This window comes from Haliotis rubra, unplaced genomic scaffold (genome assembly GCF_003918875.1).
Source record: "Haliotis rubra isolate DU_JTF1 unplaced genomic scaffold, ASM391887v1 Scf108, whole genome shotgun sequence".
Taxonomy (NCBI): Eukaryota; Metazoa; Mollusca; class Gastropoda; order Lepetellida; family Haliotidae; genus Haliotis; species Haliotis rubra.
Window position 1 is genome coordinate 1,791,111 of NW_025764981.1, and position 20,600 is coordinate 1,811,710.

Below are 20,600 nucleotides of genomic sequence, written 5' to 3' on the forward strand. Positions count from 1 at the left end.
ATTGTCAGATGAAGGATCACATTGTGACCCCATAGTTCGGAGATCACATTGTCAGCTGAAGAGATGACCCTCTTAGCGCTGAGATCACATTGTCAGAAGAAGAGATGATCCCCTTAGCTCGGAGATCATACTGTCAGATGAAGGGATGACCCCCTTAGCTCGGAGATCACATTGACTCTTGAATGGGACTATAGAACTCAACTATTGTAGATTTTCCTGTATTTACTGGTGATCATTTTCAGCACATGCAATAAGACTGAGTCACATATAGTAGTCAAAGCTATCAGGGATGTTTTTATGAACGGCTCATAAAGCTGCACATGTACACAGCCCAAAATGTTTGTCATTTGAAATACCCGTCCATTTAAATATTTTGTAAAGAAAGAATAAATTAATATTGCTCCAGATATATGGTTCTGTCTACATGAAAATAACATGCTGTAACCCAGGGGAAACAGAGGGACGGAATCTCCACATCAGCGGTTTTAACATGAGTGAGTGAGTTTGCTTTTAAGCCGCTTTTAGCAATATTCCAGCAATATCACGGCGGGGAACACCAGAAATGAGCTTCACATACTGTGCCCATGTGGGGAATCGAACCCGAGTCTTCAGCGTGACGAGCGAGCGCCTTAACCACTAGGCTACCCCACCGCCCCCGTTTTAAGTCTCAGGGTTCAAGTATGAGAAAACAACGGGAAAGTTAAAGTAACATACTGCGGGCGGCGAAGGCTACCTCATTCTGCCTTCGCCGAATAAACGCCTCAACTAAATGCCTTCTCTGTTCTTAAGGTGCCAGCCAGCCTTGACCGCCCTACCGATACTAATCCTCCCCCCCAAAAAAAATAAAGGGTGGCAACACACCCAAAGATAAGCACGCATAGTGGCACTACGTCACCAGTATAACCAAGACATATACTAGGAATACCGTGGCTACGTAGACATATTTCCAACATATGTTCTGTATTTATTCCATAGAAGTAAATGATATATCTCCATGGCGTGATGTATGCCATGTTGAAAGTGTGCGATATAACGAGTTTCACAAACCTCTGGCATTGCCACGGAAGTGAGTGAGTGAGTTAGTTTTACGTCCCTTTTAGCAATATTCCACAATATCACGACGAGGGACACCAGAAATGGGCCACGGAAGTGCAGTCAAGCAAGACGGAAATATTAGATGCTACTACTTACGCCTCATTTGTATTTGTTCAATACTGCATCACAGTACTGCACGTTATTCATTCACTAAATCACCCGTGAAGATCCGGGTTAGAATGGATATTCAGTAAATCATGCTTGTCGTAAGAGGCGCCTAACGGGATCGGGTGGTGAGGCTCGCTGACTTGGTTGACACATGTCATTGTATCCCAATCGCGTAGATCGATGTTCCTGCTGTTGATCACTGGATTGTCTGGTCCAGATCCGATTATTTACAGACCGCCGCCATATAGCTGAAATATTGCTGAGTGCGGTGTAAAACTAAACTCGCTCACTCACTCACTCATTTACTAATTAATGTTCCTGACTTGAAAGCACAAGCCGCATACCATGACATGTGTCAACCAAGTCAGCGAGCCTGACCACCCGATCCCGTTAGTCCCTCTTACAACAAGCATGGGTTACTGAAGATCAATTCTAACCCTGATTTCCAGAGTAAGCTGAACGTGTTGCGTAGACTGGGAACGACATCTGATGGGGAATGTGTTTGAACGGATCCACCTCTCACAGGGAAAGATGTCGGCTCTTGAGTGCTTGAGTGAGTTCTGTTTTACGCCGCTTTTAGCAATACTCCAGCAATATCACGGCAGGGGACACCAGAAATGGGCTTCACACATTGTACCCATGTGGGAATCGAACCCGGGTTTTCGGTGTGACGAGCGTACGCTTTAACCACTAGGCTACCCCACCGGCCCTTATCAGCTTATGAAGCAGTGCCTGGAAAAATAAGCAGAAGAAAAATATCACCTGGATCGATTAAGAAATGTGCTCGGTATTGGAACAGGTGTTTCACAAATGTCTCATCTAGAATAATCAATACCTTGATATAGTACTAACGATTAATTCGAACGCATCTACATTTCCGGAACAGTTCTCCATACACTAACATATGTCGGTCAATAGGAAATTAGTGTTGACATTTCCACATTACGTACATAGGCAGGTAGCAACTGATTGATCAAGTATTGACGGAATCTATATGTTATTCACACTTTGCTAAGGATCAAAATCATTGATTCAACAGAAAACTATGATATGGGGTCTAATTTGGTTTAAATATCTAAGCTTATATTGTAAGCATGGATCCTAGGTTTCAGTATGTCACTGCATCTTGTGGATCCCATACCTGCTATTGACAGGTGTTGTGAACTTGTCAATGACTCGTTCCATGATTTGCAAAATAGTTGAAAACCATTTTTATGGTTACTCATATAAAAAGTGCATCAGGTTAGATTAAAGTGGCTGTTTGCCTAAACAGGGGTTACCATATCATTATTGATCTAGTTTTAAATGGATACAATTTCAAGTTATAAATCTATGTCAAAGTAAAGTTGGGAATTTTTGTTATCCTTAACAAAGTATGAGTAGTATATATAAAGACGAAACGGATTGCTCCCTTGAATATCAGACTATCCATTGTACTTTGTGCTCTAATACCACTTTGTAATATAATCTACGACGTAACCGACGTATGTTGGACAAAGCAATCTGTTACTGGCATTAAGGGGCGTGACATGGGACCAGTCAGCCTTCACAAAATAATAGATCGCGCACTCGTTCATTTCAGAGAATAATCAGTCTGTTTCTATGGTAGGACTGTTACGTGCACTTGTGCCATTTTAAATAGTTTCTCTTATCTTTCATGCTTTAATACATTCAGTTTTGCTTATTGAAACTGAATTACCCCCGAACCGGCCCCTGATATTTAACCCGAACCGGCCCCTGATATTTGACCCAAACCGGCCCCGAGAAGTAAATATTACTACATTGACATATGAATTAAAGTTCCTTTAACATAAATGACGAAAACGAGAGTGAACCGTTCCCGACAGGCAATGCGACCAGCAGAACCTTTAGATTTGGATTATGAGGTAATAAATGATAAATTGTTATTATATTATTTTGCTCCGTGAAGAAGTCAAAGTCAATGAAACATGTAGGAGTGAAATTGACTCTCTGTTGATTGTGTCAATCAATCTAAATATATATGTAGATGTTGTATATTAGTGATATATAGATATTATATGTAGACACTATAGCATTCGGGTGCGGGGCCGGTTTGGGTTAAATATCCAGGGGCCGGTTCGGCTTGGGGCCGGTTCGGGTGTATCTCTTGAAACATAACAGCTGTCCTGCTATTAGACTGACATTAAGCCCCAGAAATAAAATTATCCTATTTACAATATAAACATATAAACATACAACAACAAAATACAAGTGGAGCACAGAACAATCCTTAATTTAAGATCGTCACGCAAAAGACCTGGGTTCGATTCCCCACATGGGTACAATGTGTGAAGCCCAATTCTGGTGTCCCCTGCCGTGGTAATAAGTGCTGGAATATTGCTAAAAGCGGCGTAAAACTAGACTCACTTTAATGTTTAATTTCACATAATGGCATTTTATTCAGTGTGAAAATACAATGCTGAATTCCCTCTACCTTTATATAGATTAGAAATCTCAATATTGAATGCAATAATATTTTTCTAAGATCTCGAGTATTTCACTCAATTAATTTAAGAGCTGGAGCGGAGGCAATCTAGACTTGCCAAATCTTTCCCGACTTGAGTAGTATAATATATTCTGTTGGGTCTGGGAGACAGACAACCCTACTACAGGAAGGGGAGTCGTTCCTTGGCACCAGGAGACGCATGGTTTATGAGTGGTGACAGTTTTATTGGTTTATTGGTTCCACCATATCCAAAATGACATTTTGCCAAGGAGTATATAATCACGTGCAGCAGGCAAAGTGTGACGTTGACTGCGGTATCTGCATGTATTGACCTGTGCAACCGACGTCGCCGGTACATGCTTACATAAATACCTACACACTGATGAGGAGATGCAAAGAGATAGACACATTGTTAAGCTCCCTCTTTCTCTCTCATGACACATTTCACGTATAGACTATATTTAATATTTAACTCTCTCTCTCTCACTCTCTTTCTCTCTCTCATGACACATATCACGTATAGACTACATGTAATATTTAACTCTCTCTCATGACACATCACGTATAGACTACATGTAATATTTAACTCTCTCTCTCATGACACATTTCACGTATAGACTATATGTAATATTTAACTCTCTCTCTCTCTCACTCTTTCTCTCTCATGACACATTTCACGTATAGACTATATGTAATATTTAACTCTCTCTCTCATGACATTTCGCTTATAGCAATATGTAATATTTAACCCTCTCTCTCTCATGACACATTTCGCTTATAGCTATATGTAATATTTAACTCTCTCTCACTCTCTCTTTCTCTCATGACACATTTCACGTATAGACTACATGTAATATTTAACCCTCTCTCTCTCATGACACATTTCGCTTATAGCTATATGTAATATTTCTCTCTCTCTCTCTCTCATGACACATTTCACGTATAGACAATATGTAATATTTAACTCTCTCTCTCATGACACATTTCGCTTATAGCTATATGTAATATTTAACTCTCTCTCTCTCATGACACATTTCGCTTATAGCTATATGTAATATTTAACTCTCTCTCTCACTCTCTCTCATGACACATTTCGCTTATAGCTATATGTAATATTTAACTCTCCCTCTCTCATGACACATTTCGCTTATAGCTATATGTAATAGTTAACTTTCTCTCTCACTCTCTTTCTCTCTCATGACACATTTCACGTTTAGACTACATGTATATGTAATATTTAACTCTCTCTCATGACACATTTCGCTTATAGCTATATGTAATATTTAACTCGCTCTCTCTCTCTTTCTCTCATGACACATTTCGTACAGCTAAATGTAATATTTAACTCTCTCTCTCTCATGCACTCACTCTCTGTATAGTAAGCCATAAGAGGCACAGTTAACTGAACGTGCGGCATACTTTCCTGTGGACAAAACTCTTAACTTCACTGGAAATCTTTGAAGTACGTGAAGCCACACACAAGGCTTGATGACATCAGCTTTCAAACTGACATATGACACAATTCACTTTTTGACTGTGTGTAATATTTAACTTGTATCAGCTGTTCAACTGACATGCCACGCTGACTATTGGTCCCAGGAAGAACGACTACTACGTGACCTTCACTACAGGTATAATCACATGTCAAAGTATTGTGAATAATAACAAACACTTTCATTTCGACCCAATATATATCTGGTTGGAGAACGTAATGGAGGAGGACTGGTGTTTTGTGTGATTGAAATATATATTTCTGAGTGTGTGATTTTTTCAATGTTTGTTGTTCATTTATGTTTTTTGGTTTTTAAGAGAAAGCAAGATCCAGCCTGTTATGGGCGACAACAAGGGCGACGTGATCCTTCAGTTGATATTTAACCACAGTATCACTCACACGTAGATCTGTCTCTCTCCGGCGGGGCCCGGCCCCCCAGACCCTCGCCCCCGGGGGAATGAGTATCACATGTTACATCCCGTCCTTATCTCAGCAGTAGTAGTGTTAATGTTCCGTTTTCCCACCAAGCTATCACAATTGGATTGTGTCATTCAGTTGTTCGATAGAATCATTTTACCTGCGTCGCGGGTTTAGTGTTTGACAAATATACGTTGTTACAAGCCAGAACACACAATCGACTGAGATTGTACATTGGAGTTAGTTGCTGGGCACATATATTCACGCTATGCAAAGTTGTAGTCAGCTGACAGCTAGGTAAAACAAAGTATACCAGGGTCGGATCCAGGGAGGGGAGGTGCGTGCGTGCGTGCGTGTCGCCTTCTCCCCCGAAAAAAGATCCCTGAGAAGCATGTCCCCCTAACCTTTGGTTTGGGCTTCCTGATTTATTGTGTCTAACTTCATAGATAAGTATTCAATCATATTCTAAATCTCAATAATGGTAAAGAAATACGTTTTGGAAGGAAGAAATACGCATCAAAATTAGGAAATGACTTCAGATGACGGTAATAAATTCCCTTGGGTCTAGAAATAATGTCATTTTGCCTGTTTTGGATAAATTGATCTTTAAGAATATGTTCAACTTTTGAGACCAGCCACTTGTACAAATTGAGGGATTTTCAAAAACATACGAGAGTCCAGTATTGTCTTTTTTCCTTATTGTTCTTTAAAGTGATAAATAATTGTAAATTAAGTTGGTTAGCTTAAAACCCCCTTCTTGGTAAGTTAACTTGTGCTAAAAGTTTATTAAAGTTTATATACAATAATTCTAATAAGGAATCTTCCTACTTCTCCATACAGCATAAAACGAGGGGCTGAATATGTGTGGACATTCTGCCTAGTGTGGCCTACATCAGGATGTAATGAGCTCCTCTGCGTGACCTTGAAGAAATGAGTTATGTGTACTTGTATTTGCTAGTGCTGTGAGGGCAAAGATGGTTAGTGGAATTTTAAAAAGTATTATCAAAGTAATAGTAAATGGATCATATGCCACAATGTGTTATTATTTGTTATGGATTACGCTGTCAAACTCAATAAAAGTTGATAAAGAAACTGAATTATTTTTTTATGTTTTGTGTGGCAATTGTACTGGGTGGCAATTGTCCTAGACCCGTCAAAAACAACTTAAACCTCACACATGTATCCTGACTTATATTTATATCTATAGAAGAGAGTTACAGTGTATATCTACCTTAAAGCCTCTTTATAAAGTCTCAAATCGGTGTAGTTTAAACAATCACGTGGCCCAAAGCGAGGCTCTTTTCTTCATTCTCACCATGTCACAAGTCATCTGTTCGTCTGTCATATGAATCCCTGCTATCATAATTGTTTGGTCTGACTTTCATTATCTACGATTCCTTGCTTCCTGCGCGGGAGTTTTTGTTTTGAAGATTGGCATTTGTTTGACCAGAAATTCACGACGGAATAGTTACCAGGCCAGACCATGGGGAGGCACAAGGAATTGCTGGTTCAAAAGGTATATTACTGCAAGCTCCAGGACCATTGGTTCGTTCGTGTTGCTGGGCATTACTTAGTCTGAAGCAAATATATCCAAGAAAGCCCACGCAAATCTAGAAAATGTGACAAGTCTAGATTTCTTCAGCTTCAGCTTCTGAAAATGAAGAAAGTCTCAGGGCTCCTTTTCATTATATATATAAATTTTTTTTTTTTTACTATGAACTTTTTTCAGTAAAATATGTTCATTTCAGAGACTAGTTAATGAAGAAAATCTCAGGGCTCCTTTTCATTTTATATATATTTTTTTTTACAATGAACTTTTTTCAGTAAAATATGTTCATTTCAGAGACTAGTTAATGAAGAAAATCTCAGGGCTCCTTTTCATTATATATATATTTTTTTTACTATGAACTTTTTTCAGTAAAATATGTTCATTTCAGAGACTAGTTAATGAAGAAAATCTCAGGGCTCCTTTTCATTTTATATATATTTTTTTTTACAATGAACTTTTTTCAGTAAAATATGTTCATTTCAGAGACTAGTTAATGAAGAAAATCCCAGGGCTCCTTTTCATTATATGTATATTTTTTTTACTATGAACTTTTTTCAGTAAAATATGTTCATTTCAGAGACTAGTTAATGAAGAAAATCTCAGGGCTCCTTTTCATTTTATATATATTTTTTTTTACAATGAACTTTTTCAGTAAAATATGTTCATTTCAGAGACTAGTTAATGAAGAAAATCTCAGGGCTCCTTTTCATTATATATATATATATTTTTACTATGAACTTTTTTCAGTAAAATATGTTCATTTCAGAGACTAGTTAATGAAGAAATCTCAGGGCTCCTTTTCATTATATGTATATTTTTTTTACTATGAACTTTTTCAGTAAAATATGTTCATTTTCAGAGACTAGTTAATGAAGAAAATCTCAGGGGCTCCTTTTTCATTTTATATATTTTTTTTACAATGAACTTTTTTTCAGTAAAATATGTTCATTTCAGAGACTAGTTAATGAAGAAAATCTCAGGGCTCCTTTTCATTTTTATATATATTTTTTTTTACAATGAACTTTTTTTTTCAGTAAAAATATGTTCATTTCAGAGACTAGTTAATGAAGAAAATCCCAGGGCTCCTTTTCATTATATGTATATTTTTACTATGAACTTTTTTCAGTAAAATATGTTCATTTCAGAGACTAGTTAATGAAGAAAATCTCAGGGCTCCTTTTCATTTTAGTGTATATATTTTTTTTTACAATGAACTTTTTCAGTAAAATATGTTCATTTCAGAGACTAGTTAATGAAGAAAATCTCAGGGCTCCTTTTCATTTTATATATATTTTTTTACAATGAACTTTTTTTTTTAAAGTAAATATGTTCATTTCAGAGACTAGTTAATGAAGAAAATCTCAGGGCTCCTTTTCATTATATATATATTTTTTTTACTATGAACTTTTTTCAGTAAAATATGTTCATTTCAGAGACTAGTTGTTAGTCTAGGCATTACTGTTCTTGAGCACGTGGCTGTCATGCGTACTGCCCGGCCATCTCGCCACTAAGTCAGTACACAACGAGGCAAAACGGTCAATTGTAGAGCAATTACATGGTTTCATTGCACTACGTGCATACTGCAACCATTCCCAATACTGCCAAAGAATATTGCATCTGCACAATATTCGCTATAGTATAGCCACGCCTCGAACACAACATGTGGCGTCAGGATAATGAGTCGCTTAATCGTGTCAGATGTGTAAAAATCCTGTCGCCGATAAGTATTTCTATTTTGTGACAATACTGCTTCAATTCCTTTGGTCGGTCTTAACAGGTGGTAGTTTGAAGGTGTCAAATGATACTGAAAGGATGTCCTTACCATGTATTGAGTTGCGCAGTTCTTGACAAAGAGGTGGCTGCCGGCTGCAACAACTAATTATGCGCGACACAGATGCAATCATATAAACATGTTTTCGTTACATATGGCGTCATATATTCGGTATATTGATGGCTGTTTTCACATCGTGTGTCTTTGACAATCAGAATTTGGCATTCAGGCACTTTTGATTGAGGTTACGTTGGTTATTGAGAGGTAAAAGGGCTTCACTTTAACGGACCAGTTATCCTTAATGTGACATTTTGTAACATTACAAAGTGATATTTAGGTAGATATAATAATAATCCATGGATTTAAACACAATTCAAAATACGTGTGTCAGGTTTAAGTTGCTTTTGAGAGCCCGGGACAAGTCGGACAGAACACTTGTGAGAATATAGAAAAGAGGACTTCACTTTGAGCAACGTGTTTGCTTCACATACTACGCAATGAGACTCTATGAAGTGGTATTTAGGAAGATATAAAACCATTTTGCCTCTCATGTGTAACTCTAGTAAATTAACAAAACTGTTAGAGCGTTATCCTAAGTTCAAACATTTGCCCACTGACATTCGCCAATATCCACTTCGCATTAACATAAACATCATGTGCTGATTCAGCCTGAGACAATAAAGGTTAATTCGGGAGCCCCAATCTGTTAATTAAGGAAAGAAATGAAGTCAAAACACTGTCACTTCCTTCCCAGGACGTCACACGTCACACGTCAAGAAAAGTAAGTAAATACTATCAAGAAAAACACATAACAAGACGGTATCTTTTCTATGGGACTCTCGGTATGTAATCATAGTTTTCTTTTTATTTCATCGTTAAATATACATTTTCAATCAAACTGTACATTTGTGAAGGCAGGAAGTGTATCTACCGACATGTGTAGGTTTCGTTTTAATATTCTGCAATCCATTTTAGTAGTCCCTTGCGGCCCGGCCCGACTTTTCTTGGTCCGGGTTTTAGGCACTCCCCAAGAAACTGTATCGAAATACCGCATCAGCTAAATAAAGAAATTATTCATCCATAAAGTCTGTCTTATATGCATCGTGTGTATGGCCAGCAGCAGAATAACAATAACAACAACAGCAACAGATATTTGAGAACAAGTTGCACAAGTTTGGTGAGGCCAGCCGGAAAGTAAGATCAACAAATAGCATAATTCTGCTTGAGAATGTTTAGTTTGTGAATGACCAATCTTTTGAAGTTGAGTTAAGTTCTCATTTAGTAAACTGTTATCTTCCAAATAGATATCATATTCAAAAGGTTTATCAAGATTTATTGTACACCTCCTTAGGTTACTTAGAAATGCGTAATGTCTACATATTAGATATACATGTACCTTACCAAGTTCAAGTTTCTGGCCATAATTAAATAATGTAGTTCCAGTTTATTGTGAAGTGCAAAATCATGTTCGTTCTTCACATACTTCAAGTGTTCCAGGGGCGGTGGGGTAGCCTAATGGTTAAAGCGTTGGCTCGTCACGCCGAAGATCCGGGTTCGAATCCCCACATGGGCACAATGTGTGAAGCCCATTTCTGGTGTCCCCCGCCGTGGTAATAAGTGCTGGAATATTGCTAAAAGTGGCGTAAAACCAAACTCAGTCAGTCAGTCAGTCAGTCAGTCAGTCAGTCAGTCTGTCAGTCAGTCTGTCAGTCAGTCTGTCAGTCAGTCAGTCAGTCAGTCAGTCAGTCAGTCAGTCAGTCTGTCAGTCAGTCAGTCAGTCAGTCAGTCAGTCAGTCAGTCAGTCAGTCAGTCAGTCAGTCAGTCAGTCAGTCAGTCAGTCAGTCAGTCAGTCAGTCAGTCAGTCAGTCTGTCAGTCAGTCAGTCAGTCTGTCAGTCAGTCAGTCAGTCTGTCAGTCAGTCTGTCAGTCTGTCAGTCAGTCTGTCAGTCAAGCGTTCCAACCGTATAGTCATTATGTTTACAAACAACTTTCTGTTTAGATGTTATATATGAGTATATAGAACGTGGGTTCAGTTCTAATGGAATGACTGCATACTGTTCACTCGGATTGGTATTAGAGAGATGCTTGTGCATTCGTAATAGTAATTCTAGGGAGTTTCTCCACCACCACCCCCCACCCCCCACCTCAACTGATGGAACATTTGTGCAGATTTTCGATTTATTACATCAGAAGTTCAAGAATAACATGAGGGGCCATTGTCAGTAAACATTGTCGGATGACAGGCTTCAACTGTTTTACTAGATCATATGTCGAGGCCACGAGATAATAAGTCGAGGCCAAGATATAATAAGTCGAGGCCAAGAGATGATAAGTCGAGGCCACGAGGAAATAAGTCGAGGCCAAGAGATGATAAGTCGAGGCCAAGATATAATAAGTTGAGGCCAAGAGATAGTAAGTCGAGGCCAAGATATAATAAGTCGAGGCCAAGAGATGATAAGTCGAGGCCACGAGGAAATAAGTCGAGGCCAAGAGATGATAAGTCGAGGCCACGAGGAAATAAGTCGAGGCCAAGAGATGATAAGTCGAGGCCAAGATATAATAAGTTGAGGCCAAGAGATAGTAAGTCGAGGCCAAGATATAATAAGTCGAGGCCAAGAGATGATAAGTCGAGGCCAAGATATAATAAGTCGAGGCCAAGAGATGATAAGTCGAGGCCAAGATATAATAAGTCGAGGCCAAGAGATGATAAGTCGAGGCCAAGATATAATAAGTCGAGGCCAAGAGATGATAAGTCGAGGCCACGAGGAAATAAGTCGAGGCCAAGAGATGATAAGTCGAGGCCAAGATATAATAAGTCGAGGCCAAGAGATGATAAGTCGAGGCCAAGATATAATAAGTCGAGGCCAAGAGATGATAAGTCGAGGCCAAGATATAATAAGTCGAGGCCAAGAGATAGTAAGTCGAGGCCAAGATATAATAAGTCGAGGCCAAGAGATGATAAGTCGAGGCCAAGAGATGATAAGTCGAGGCCACGAGGAAATAAGTCGAGGCCAAGAGATGATAAGTCGAGGCCAAGATATAATAAGTCGAGGCCAAGAGATAATAAGTCGAGGCCAAGATATAATTAGTCGAGGCCAAGAGATGATAAGTCGAGGCCAAGAGATGATAAGTCGAGGCCAAGGGGAAATAAGTCGAGGCCAAGAGATGATAAGTCGAGGCCAAGAGATGATAAGTCGAGGCCAAGATATAATAAGTCGAGGCCACGAGGAAATAAGTCGAGGCCAAGAGACGATAAGTCGAGGCCAAGATATAATAAGTCGAGGCCAAGAGATAATAAGTCGAGGCCAAGAGATAATAAGTCGAGGCCAAGAGATGATAAGTCGAGGCCAAGAGATGATAAGTCGAGGCCAAGAGATGATAAGTCGAGGCCAAGAGATGATAAGTCGAGGCCAAGAGATGATAAGTCGAGGCCAAGAGATAATAAGTCGAGGCCAAGAGATAATAAGGCGAGGCCACGAGATAATAAGTCGATGGCGCTAGGCATTAAGGCGAGGCAACGAGATAATAAGTCGAGACCACGAGATAATAAGTTGATGGCGCTAGGCATTAAGGCGAGGCCACGAGATAATAAGTCGAGACCACCAGACAATAAGTCGAGGCCAAGAGATGATAAGTCGAGGCCAAGAGATGATAAGTCGAGGCCAAGAGATGATAAGCCGAGGCTACAAGATAATAAGTCGAGGCCAAGAGATAATATGTCGAGGCCATGAGATAATAAGGCCAGGCCACAAGATAATATGTCGAGGCCACGAGATAATAAGGCGTGGGGTTACAGGCCGGGAAAGCCACAAGAGCTTCAAGAGCTTTGCATTCATTCGTAAAGTAACAGTTGGGTCCCGCTGCACAAAGCTATGGTAGGTCATCATCACGCCCATACTTAGGCAGATTTACGGCATGCATAGCGCTAAGATCGCTTTGTGTAATCGGGGGCGATCGCTAATTGTACCTTACTTTTCCCAGCTGTATGCAAACAGAACTTCCAGGTCGACCAACTATACTTTTTATCACAAACCCCCAAACACGAAAACAAAACAACAAAACAAAACATTAAAAATAAAGAAAATTAATGCTGTTATGACATTCAGATATTGCATTAATAAAATCCCTTAAAACAAGTTTGTAGTATAAAAAGTCAATAAATTGAAACATATCTAAACCCTAGCGTTCGCTCGTCACGCCGAGGACCCGGGTTCAATTCCCCACATGGGTACAGTTTGTGAAGCCCATTTCTGGTGTCCTCCGCCGTGATATTGCTGGAATATTGCTAAAAGCGGCGTAAAACTAATTAACTCACTCACCTGGTTTGATGAAATCAACATTTCTGTAACTCGACTTGTAGTAAAATATAACCAAATGTCCAAAGAATTATTTATATTGGCTGTTATCTGTTATATAAAAAACAATATTTGAGCACCTGTTTACGCTAAATAAAATAATTAATGTTTTCATGCTCTTGTCAAACTAAAAGTTCAGAGGTCAGCAGTTAAGATCTATCCTGTCTAAAACTGACCCAGCATTGCGCCAGTGCAAAGAAATAATTATGTGAAATTCTTTCTTACAGCGCTAAGTATCAGAAAGTATATTACTGTGTTTCTCGGACTGTGGAAATATATATATAGCCCATCAGTATACATTTATGTATGTGTTCTACATACATAGTAGTAGATGTTGACATTGTATGGTCTACAAACAAGATAACGGGCGAAAATATAATTTACTTGTAAATGTCGCCAATACGAACTGACATTGTTCTTTCCTTTTGTTCTGGTGCACGATTTGTATCGATGTACCTGCGGCATTTCTTCTGCGATTATGAAAACAATTACCGATGTGCCTGCGAGCTGTTAATAAATACAATGCAACGTGTCAGTGCCTGTGGTGTTATTCGCCATATCGCATCGTCTGCTAAGCGTGTTAGAGTTATCCGCCCTTGATAGACAACACAGCAACATTCCTTCAAAGTTGTCATTTCAGCTTTGGAATTGACAGCGCGCGATACAGGATGAGAGTCGTACGGTTTAGAAAGTTTAAAATTAAGCATGTACTGTTTTTGGCATTATTTTGCGTGAGTGCAGCGATTCTGTACATAAACTTCATCGGACAATGGCTGTCTTCTGAGAAGGTGCCAAGCCATGTTCTGTTTATGAGAAACAAGCGGTTCGATGCTTATCAAGCCAGTGAGCCACTTCGGACAGGTCCCGGAGAAAAAGGACTACCGGTGCATTTAGAAGGAGAAGAAAAACTTTTAGGAGAAAAACTTATGCATAAAGAAGCTTTTAATATAGTTGCAAGTGAAAAAATATCGCTGGAGAGGTCGGTAAAGGATGTCCGTGATCACAGGTAAGATCGATAAACTGAATTATTGATTTTATTGGCTTGACGTGATCAATTTGTAACTTCATGACTTGGGTCAACGTGAGGTATTTGGACCGAGCGACAAGAGTTTATTATTCGGGGGCCGCCCTTTCCGAGCGTTCAGCTACTTGAAGTTACAGTAGCACATTGTCTTAGCCGTCTGCGTGCTATAAATAGATCAGGTCAACTCACCTCGCCCACTCTGCTCAGGAAATTAAAAAAGTTTATTTTTATCAGCTGGTATCTGTTTATTGGATACGGATACAGTCAATGTGTGTCGAAGGTTGATGTGTTTTCTATTGGTTGTCTAAGTAAAAGCTGGGTCTCAGAGTATTATTATAGTCATCATATTTAGGGACCGTTCATAATTTATGGCTGGGGATGTGCGGGTGGGGGTGGGGTGGGGGCAGAGGGAGATACGGGGATTGCTTATAAGGGGCGTCACCCATTTTGTTCTGGGGAGGTAGGGGGTGTCATCAATTTGTACACATGTAGGGGGGGAGTCAACAATTTTGTACATAAAAATATTTAAATAATTGTGCTTAAATGTTATGGAAAGAGGTTAGGGAGGGTCATTGATTTTGTAGGTGATATGTGTGTGGGGGGTGTACATAAATTTTAGGAGGGGAGTCATTCACATTGTACATGGTTTGCCACAAAATTCATCATCGATTAATGAGATCGGGTGGCCAGATTTGCTGACTTGGTTGACACATGTCATCGTATCCCAATTGCGTAGATCGATGCTCATGCACTTGATCACTGGATTGTCTGGTCCAGACTGGATTATTTACAATTGCAAACCACCGTCATATAGCTGAAATGTTGCTGAATGCGGCGTAAAACTAAACTCACTCACTAGATTTGGCCTTCAGAAATCCATTGCTTGTCGTAAGAGACGACTAACCAGATTGGGTGGTCAGGTTTGCTGACTTGGTTGACACATGTCACTGTATGTCAAAGATCGATGCTCATGTCATGCATTGTTAATCTTAATATCAATCACTTGTTTTTCTAGTCCACAATGGAATATTTACAGATGGCCATTGTGAAGTTAGAACATTACTGAGCGTGGTTTTAAACAACAAACTCACAATATATTGTTTTTTATCTTTTTATGACATGAAACTAAGACATGCAAAACAGTTGTAAAATAAGTCAGTCATTATACCTGGTCGCTCATAAGACCTGGTTCACGTCTTAATAAAAAAAATAAAAAACTTGAACTTTCATAATAGGCCAAATCCATGCCAGTCAATTGATCAGTGCATGCTCCAGTTTCATTCTCAGCTCCCTGGGAGTCATACAACCCGAGCCACTTGTGGGACATTGGTATGGCTGGGTTGTTCTCCCAGTCATGCTGAATGGAACCAGTAATATTTATTTGCATCATTATTTAATCATTGATGATTTTGCTTCCAGGTGTAAAGATATAATCTATCCTAAGAATCTTCCAAGTGCAAGTGTTGTGATAATCTACCACAACGAAGCATGGACGCCGTTACTGAGGACGGTGTACAGTGTGATTAACCGATCTCCGCCCGAGTATCTACATGAAGTTGTTTTACTAGATGATTTCAGTGACCGACGTAAGTAACCATGGTCATCAATTTCTTAGACTGCCAGACACCTGTATAAACTGACGTAAAAAAGAAAGTACATACCTAGAGTTTAGGGATTATGTTAGAATAAAGCCATCAGGATGAGAAAATTGTGCACTCATATGCTAAAAATATGAACAATATTCCTCATTACGTAATACAGGGCAGGGGGTTGCTGCCCTGATTCTGATCAGACTTGAAACATGGGATCCATGGCAGCCATTTTGAATATTGATGGTCCTTCTGCCAATACCCAGTGTAGGAAAGATAGCCCGTCCCAACGTCCGAGACGGGTGAATTTTGTGGAGGACGGGCTAAAAAAATATCTAGTCCGTCCTCATGTCTGGTCAATTTTAGCAAACCAATGACATATATATAATGATTATAACCTTTTTGAATATTTTCTACCGAAGGTGTTTTATTTATATTTGGAGGACAGGCTAGATTTTGGCAGGACTGGTAAAAAATTTGACCTGCCAGTCCTGTGGACACGCTAGATTTTCTACATCTTTCCTACACTGCCATACCGCACCAAATTCACATATATTTATCATAAAATGAATGCGGGAAGCAAGGGGAAGTATGCGGATCAACTTATCATTCATATGTTGATGTATTTTTACATTTGACCCTTATTTGGCTTTTTGACATGTGTGACCTGCCCATACTTCATTCACCAAATGGAGAGTGGATTTGAAATATGTCTGACACCTTGGTGTTTATGAAGCTGAAAGTTTTGTATATTATCCTGACCTTCACGTAATCTTTGCCATACACAGGGCCATGTATTCATGTTACAAAGTGAAATATGGTGGTAGGGTACCCCAGTGGTTAAAGTGTTCGCTCGTCACGCCTGCCCAGGGTCGATTCCTCACATGGGTACAGTGTGTGAAGCCTAGTGGTGGTCCGATTAATTGAAATATTCGAAGATTGGTCATAGTGACTTAACGACCAAGCAATCGATCATAATTTCTCATAATCGAACACAAACAATTCTGGAACACTTGTTTTCATTAGCAATATTTTTCACATGGTTGGTTTTGTCTGTTACATTTCGTAAGCACTACAAACTCATTTCAAGTCATGATTGAATTTATCTTAAAGACCCCAATAAATTTATGTTCCTAACATACTAGTCATCCTTTAAAGATGTGAAATTTTGCCAAAAAACTCCAGAAGAACTACATTTTTTCCCCCTTATTTTAATGTGCATTAACAAATTTCATAAATGACGCTAACCAATTATTTTCGATGATTGATCGGTAGTAATGAACCAATCATCAATTATGAGATTTTAACCAATTCCCAACACTAGTGAAGCCCATTTCTGATGTACCCTGATATTGCTGGAATATTGCTAAAAGCTGCATAAAACCCAACTCACATACTCACTCACTCATGATGAAATCTAATAAGCCAGTAGTGAGATGGTAAATGTATTTTGTGAAGGAACCTCTTGTTCACCTCTTGGACAACTTTTTGATGTAATATTCTAGAAATCTTAGGTGAGCTGCAGAACACCTTGCTGTGGATAGTTACTGGATTTCATGGACTTATCTGAAGTGTTTTAAGCAGTGTTCACGAATAGCATCTGACCCTCTGACAAATCCGGCAGATTCACCAACGGTCCGATAGAAGTCTACAACCCACCGGCCCTAGTGTCTGACTGTATATTTCACAATGACTTTGACTGAAGTTGTTATATGTGACATGTGACACTTGTTTGCTGTTTATAAATCTTATGTTTGTTAATAATTTCAATATCAATTATAAGAAATATTAAATCTGAAATGTGTGTTTAATTTTATTCCATGGGTCCTGTGCATTTTCAATGGGTCAGACAGACATCTGAAACTTACAGGACCCAATGTCCTGTGACTTTGAAACACCATATGTGATCACTGGTTTTAAGTTGGAGGGTCTGGGTTTTTTGATCTGTTGAACATGATGATGTTTGTGGCACTAGTAAGTGAAACAAATGATTCTGTATACCTTTGATGTTTCATATTTAGGTTATGACAAAGAATCTTCGACTTTTACCTTTCATTTTCATGAAATGTACTTTGACACTATCTTATTAGTGGTATGCTAATGGAAGAGTTATCTCCCTGATAAGGGCACTTGATGGAGGGCCTGTCATGTGACAATGTGTGCATGGGCAGGTTGAATACATTTCCCTCACCACTAGTGGCACATTATCCTTTCAGGTGCTGTAGTGTATTACATGACCCACCATTAATGCAGTTAAATAATCAGTCACTTAATGCCAGCTTACCAGACCATAAACTCTTTTTAAGATCTTTCAGTTTAGTGAAATATTTTTCAAACATCAGGCGACTTTTCAGACAAACTAATTTCTCATGTCGTTTTCTCTTCTGCCCATTAGATTCAGTCTTTGAAGTTTGTTTACAAATCATCTGAGACTTCTTTGAAACACTATTTTTAATGTTCTTTGATGATTTGTATAAAAAATTTCAACTGCCCCAAATCTGTTGTAAATGTCAGTGCATATTTCTAAATAGGAATTCAGCATTCATAATGTTTTAGTTTAACTGAAGTCATTGAAGTTATAGATAACTTGTATTTTATTCAGAGCATTTTAGAGGAAGAGTCTTTAATGTTTAGGGCAATGGGGTAGCCTCGTGGTTAAAGCGTTTCCTAGTCATGCCAAAGAGCCAGGTTTCAGTTCCCCACATGGGTACAATGTGTGAAGCCCATTTCTGGTGTCCCCTGCCGTGATAGTGCTGGAATATTGCTAAAAGTGGCATAAAACTAGACTTACTTTGATGTTTAATTTCACATCATGGCATTTTATTCAGAATGAAAATACAACGCTGAAATCCCTCTACCTTTATATAGATTAGAAATCTCAATATAAAATGTAATAATATTTTGCAAAGATCTCGAGTAATTCAAGTTAAATCTGTGCTCATAGTAACATGCAGTCCCACATTTGGATAGTTGAGAAATCTCAATATTGAAGAAAAAATGAGTTAGCCTAGGTCTCAAGGAATACAAGTTAAATCTTTGTTCTCATCAACATGCAGTCCTCTACACTTCTCACTTGAGACCTCTGCATTCATAAACATCTCTTTGAATTCATGGGATACTTGAGACTCACTTGCCAGCAGGCTATTGTGCTAATACCTGTCTTGTTGAAACCAGAAGTATCTTTATGGTTAGCAACATGGGGGAGGATTGTTAATGGCTGGACTTGATGTGACTTAACTACATGGCAAGGACAATTGAAGCCTATGCTCATTGTGATATGACGTAACTACATGGCAAGGATATTAATTGAAGCCTATGCTCATTGTGATTAGCGGTGTAACGATTCATTGATAGTATCGATGTTTGCATCGTCAACTACGCGATACGAGTGCATCGATACAAAACACATTTAGGCAATATATCAGGATATTTATATCGCGAGGGTCCACGATACATCGATGTATTGCCACAAGAGACGATATATCCCGATACAACTTCAATACTAGTTAAAGTTGTAAGGAGTATTGCATTAGGAATAGGAAGGGAGTCTCTTTGAAATTCTTCTGAATTTTAAAAACAAATTGAACCTTTTAGGAATTTGTTTGTGTCTGTTATCTTTGTTACATGGACAAACGAGTTGGTGTATAAGTGAAAGAGTGTGAACATTTTTCAAACTCTGTGAACTGTAGAATACTTGTCTTTAGTAATTGAAATATGTTTTAGTTGTTTGACAAATACCACCATTTATTAACATACACGAACGATGTCTTAGCTTTGTTAAGAAAGATAACAAAGAGAAGATAAAATTTAGAAAGAATATCTAAGAGTTTTTTTCAGTGATTCTGAATTCTGATATAAATTACATTCAATTGTTTGTTAAAGCATCGGTGCAGAAACACACCTTCCGGAAGGAAACTTCAGTTTCAAACTTATATATGTTAGATCAAAGTATACTGAATGTGTTTGACTTTACTTTAAAAGCATTAAATGCTGAAACTTTATTAAATGAACAGCTTTTTAAGTGTGTGTGAATGTAACACAAGTTCAGCTGTATAACAAATAAAGTTTCAGTCATTTTATCTATCATATATGTTCTGCTATTAGAAATTGTAAAGTATCGGGATACGTATCGTATCGCCACCATTTATCGTGATGATAATCGTCTCGCAGGTTCCTTGCCAATACTTTCATGATATATCATCTCGCCTAACTAAACTGGTATCGGGATATATCGTCTCGCCACTTAGACCACGATAAACAGCTCTAATTGTGATATGACTTAACTACATGGCAAGGATATTAATTGAAGCCTATGCTCATTGTGATATGACTTAACTACATGGCAAGGATATTAATTGAAGCCTATGCTCATTGTGATATGTCTTCACTACATGGCAAGGATAATTGAAGCCGATGCTCATTGTGATATGACTTAACCACATGGCAAGGATATTAATTGAAGCCTACGCTCATTGTGATATGACTTAACTACATGGCAAGGATAGTAATTGAAGCCTTTGCTCATTGTGATATGACTTAACCACATGGCAAGGATATTTAATGTGAAGCATGGCAAGGATATTAATTGAAGCCTACGCTCATTGTGATATGACTTAACTACATGGCAAGGATATTAATTGAAGCCTTTGCTCATTGTGATATGACTTAACTACATGGCAAGGATATTAATTGAAGCCTTTGCTCATTGTGATATGACTTAACTACATGGCAAGG

At 38.6% G+C, this 20,600-nt stretch overlaps 1 protein-coding gene and 1 long non-coding RNA gene across 2 annotated transcripts in view; one reads left to right on the forward strand and one right to left on the reverse strand.

Moving 5' to 3' along the window:
• Positions 1-1,298: 1,298 nt before the first annotated feature.
• On the reverse strand, positions 1,299-15,047 carry LOC124281322. Its single transcript, XR_006899902.1, has 3 exons — positions 14,978-15,047; positions 14,006-14,010; positions 1,299-1,338 (listed from the first exon to the last, which is right to left on the reverse strand). It is a non-coding gene; the product is annotated as an uncharacterized LOC124281322 (long non-coding RNA).
• The window catches only part of LOC124281314 (probable N-acetylgalactosaminyltransferase 9), a 34,432-nt gene continuing 27,684 nt past the window's right edge, over positions 13,853-20,600 (forward strand). The window contains exons 1-2 of the mRNA XM_046717341.1: positions 13,853-14,259; positions 15,697-15,863. Coding sequence (XP_046573297.1) covers positions 13,922-14,259; positions 15,697-15,863 — 505 coding nt within the window. The 5' untranslated portion in view covers positions 13,853-13,921. The remainder of the gene's footprint in view (positions 14,260-15,696; positions 15,864-20,600) is intronic.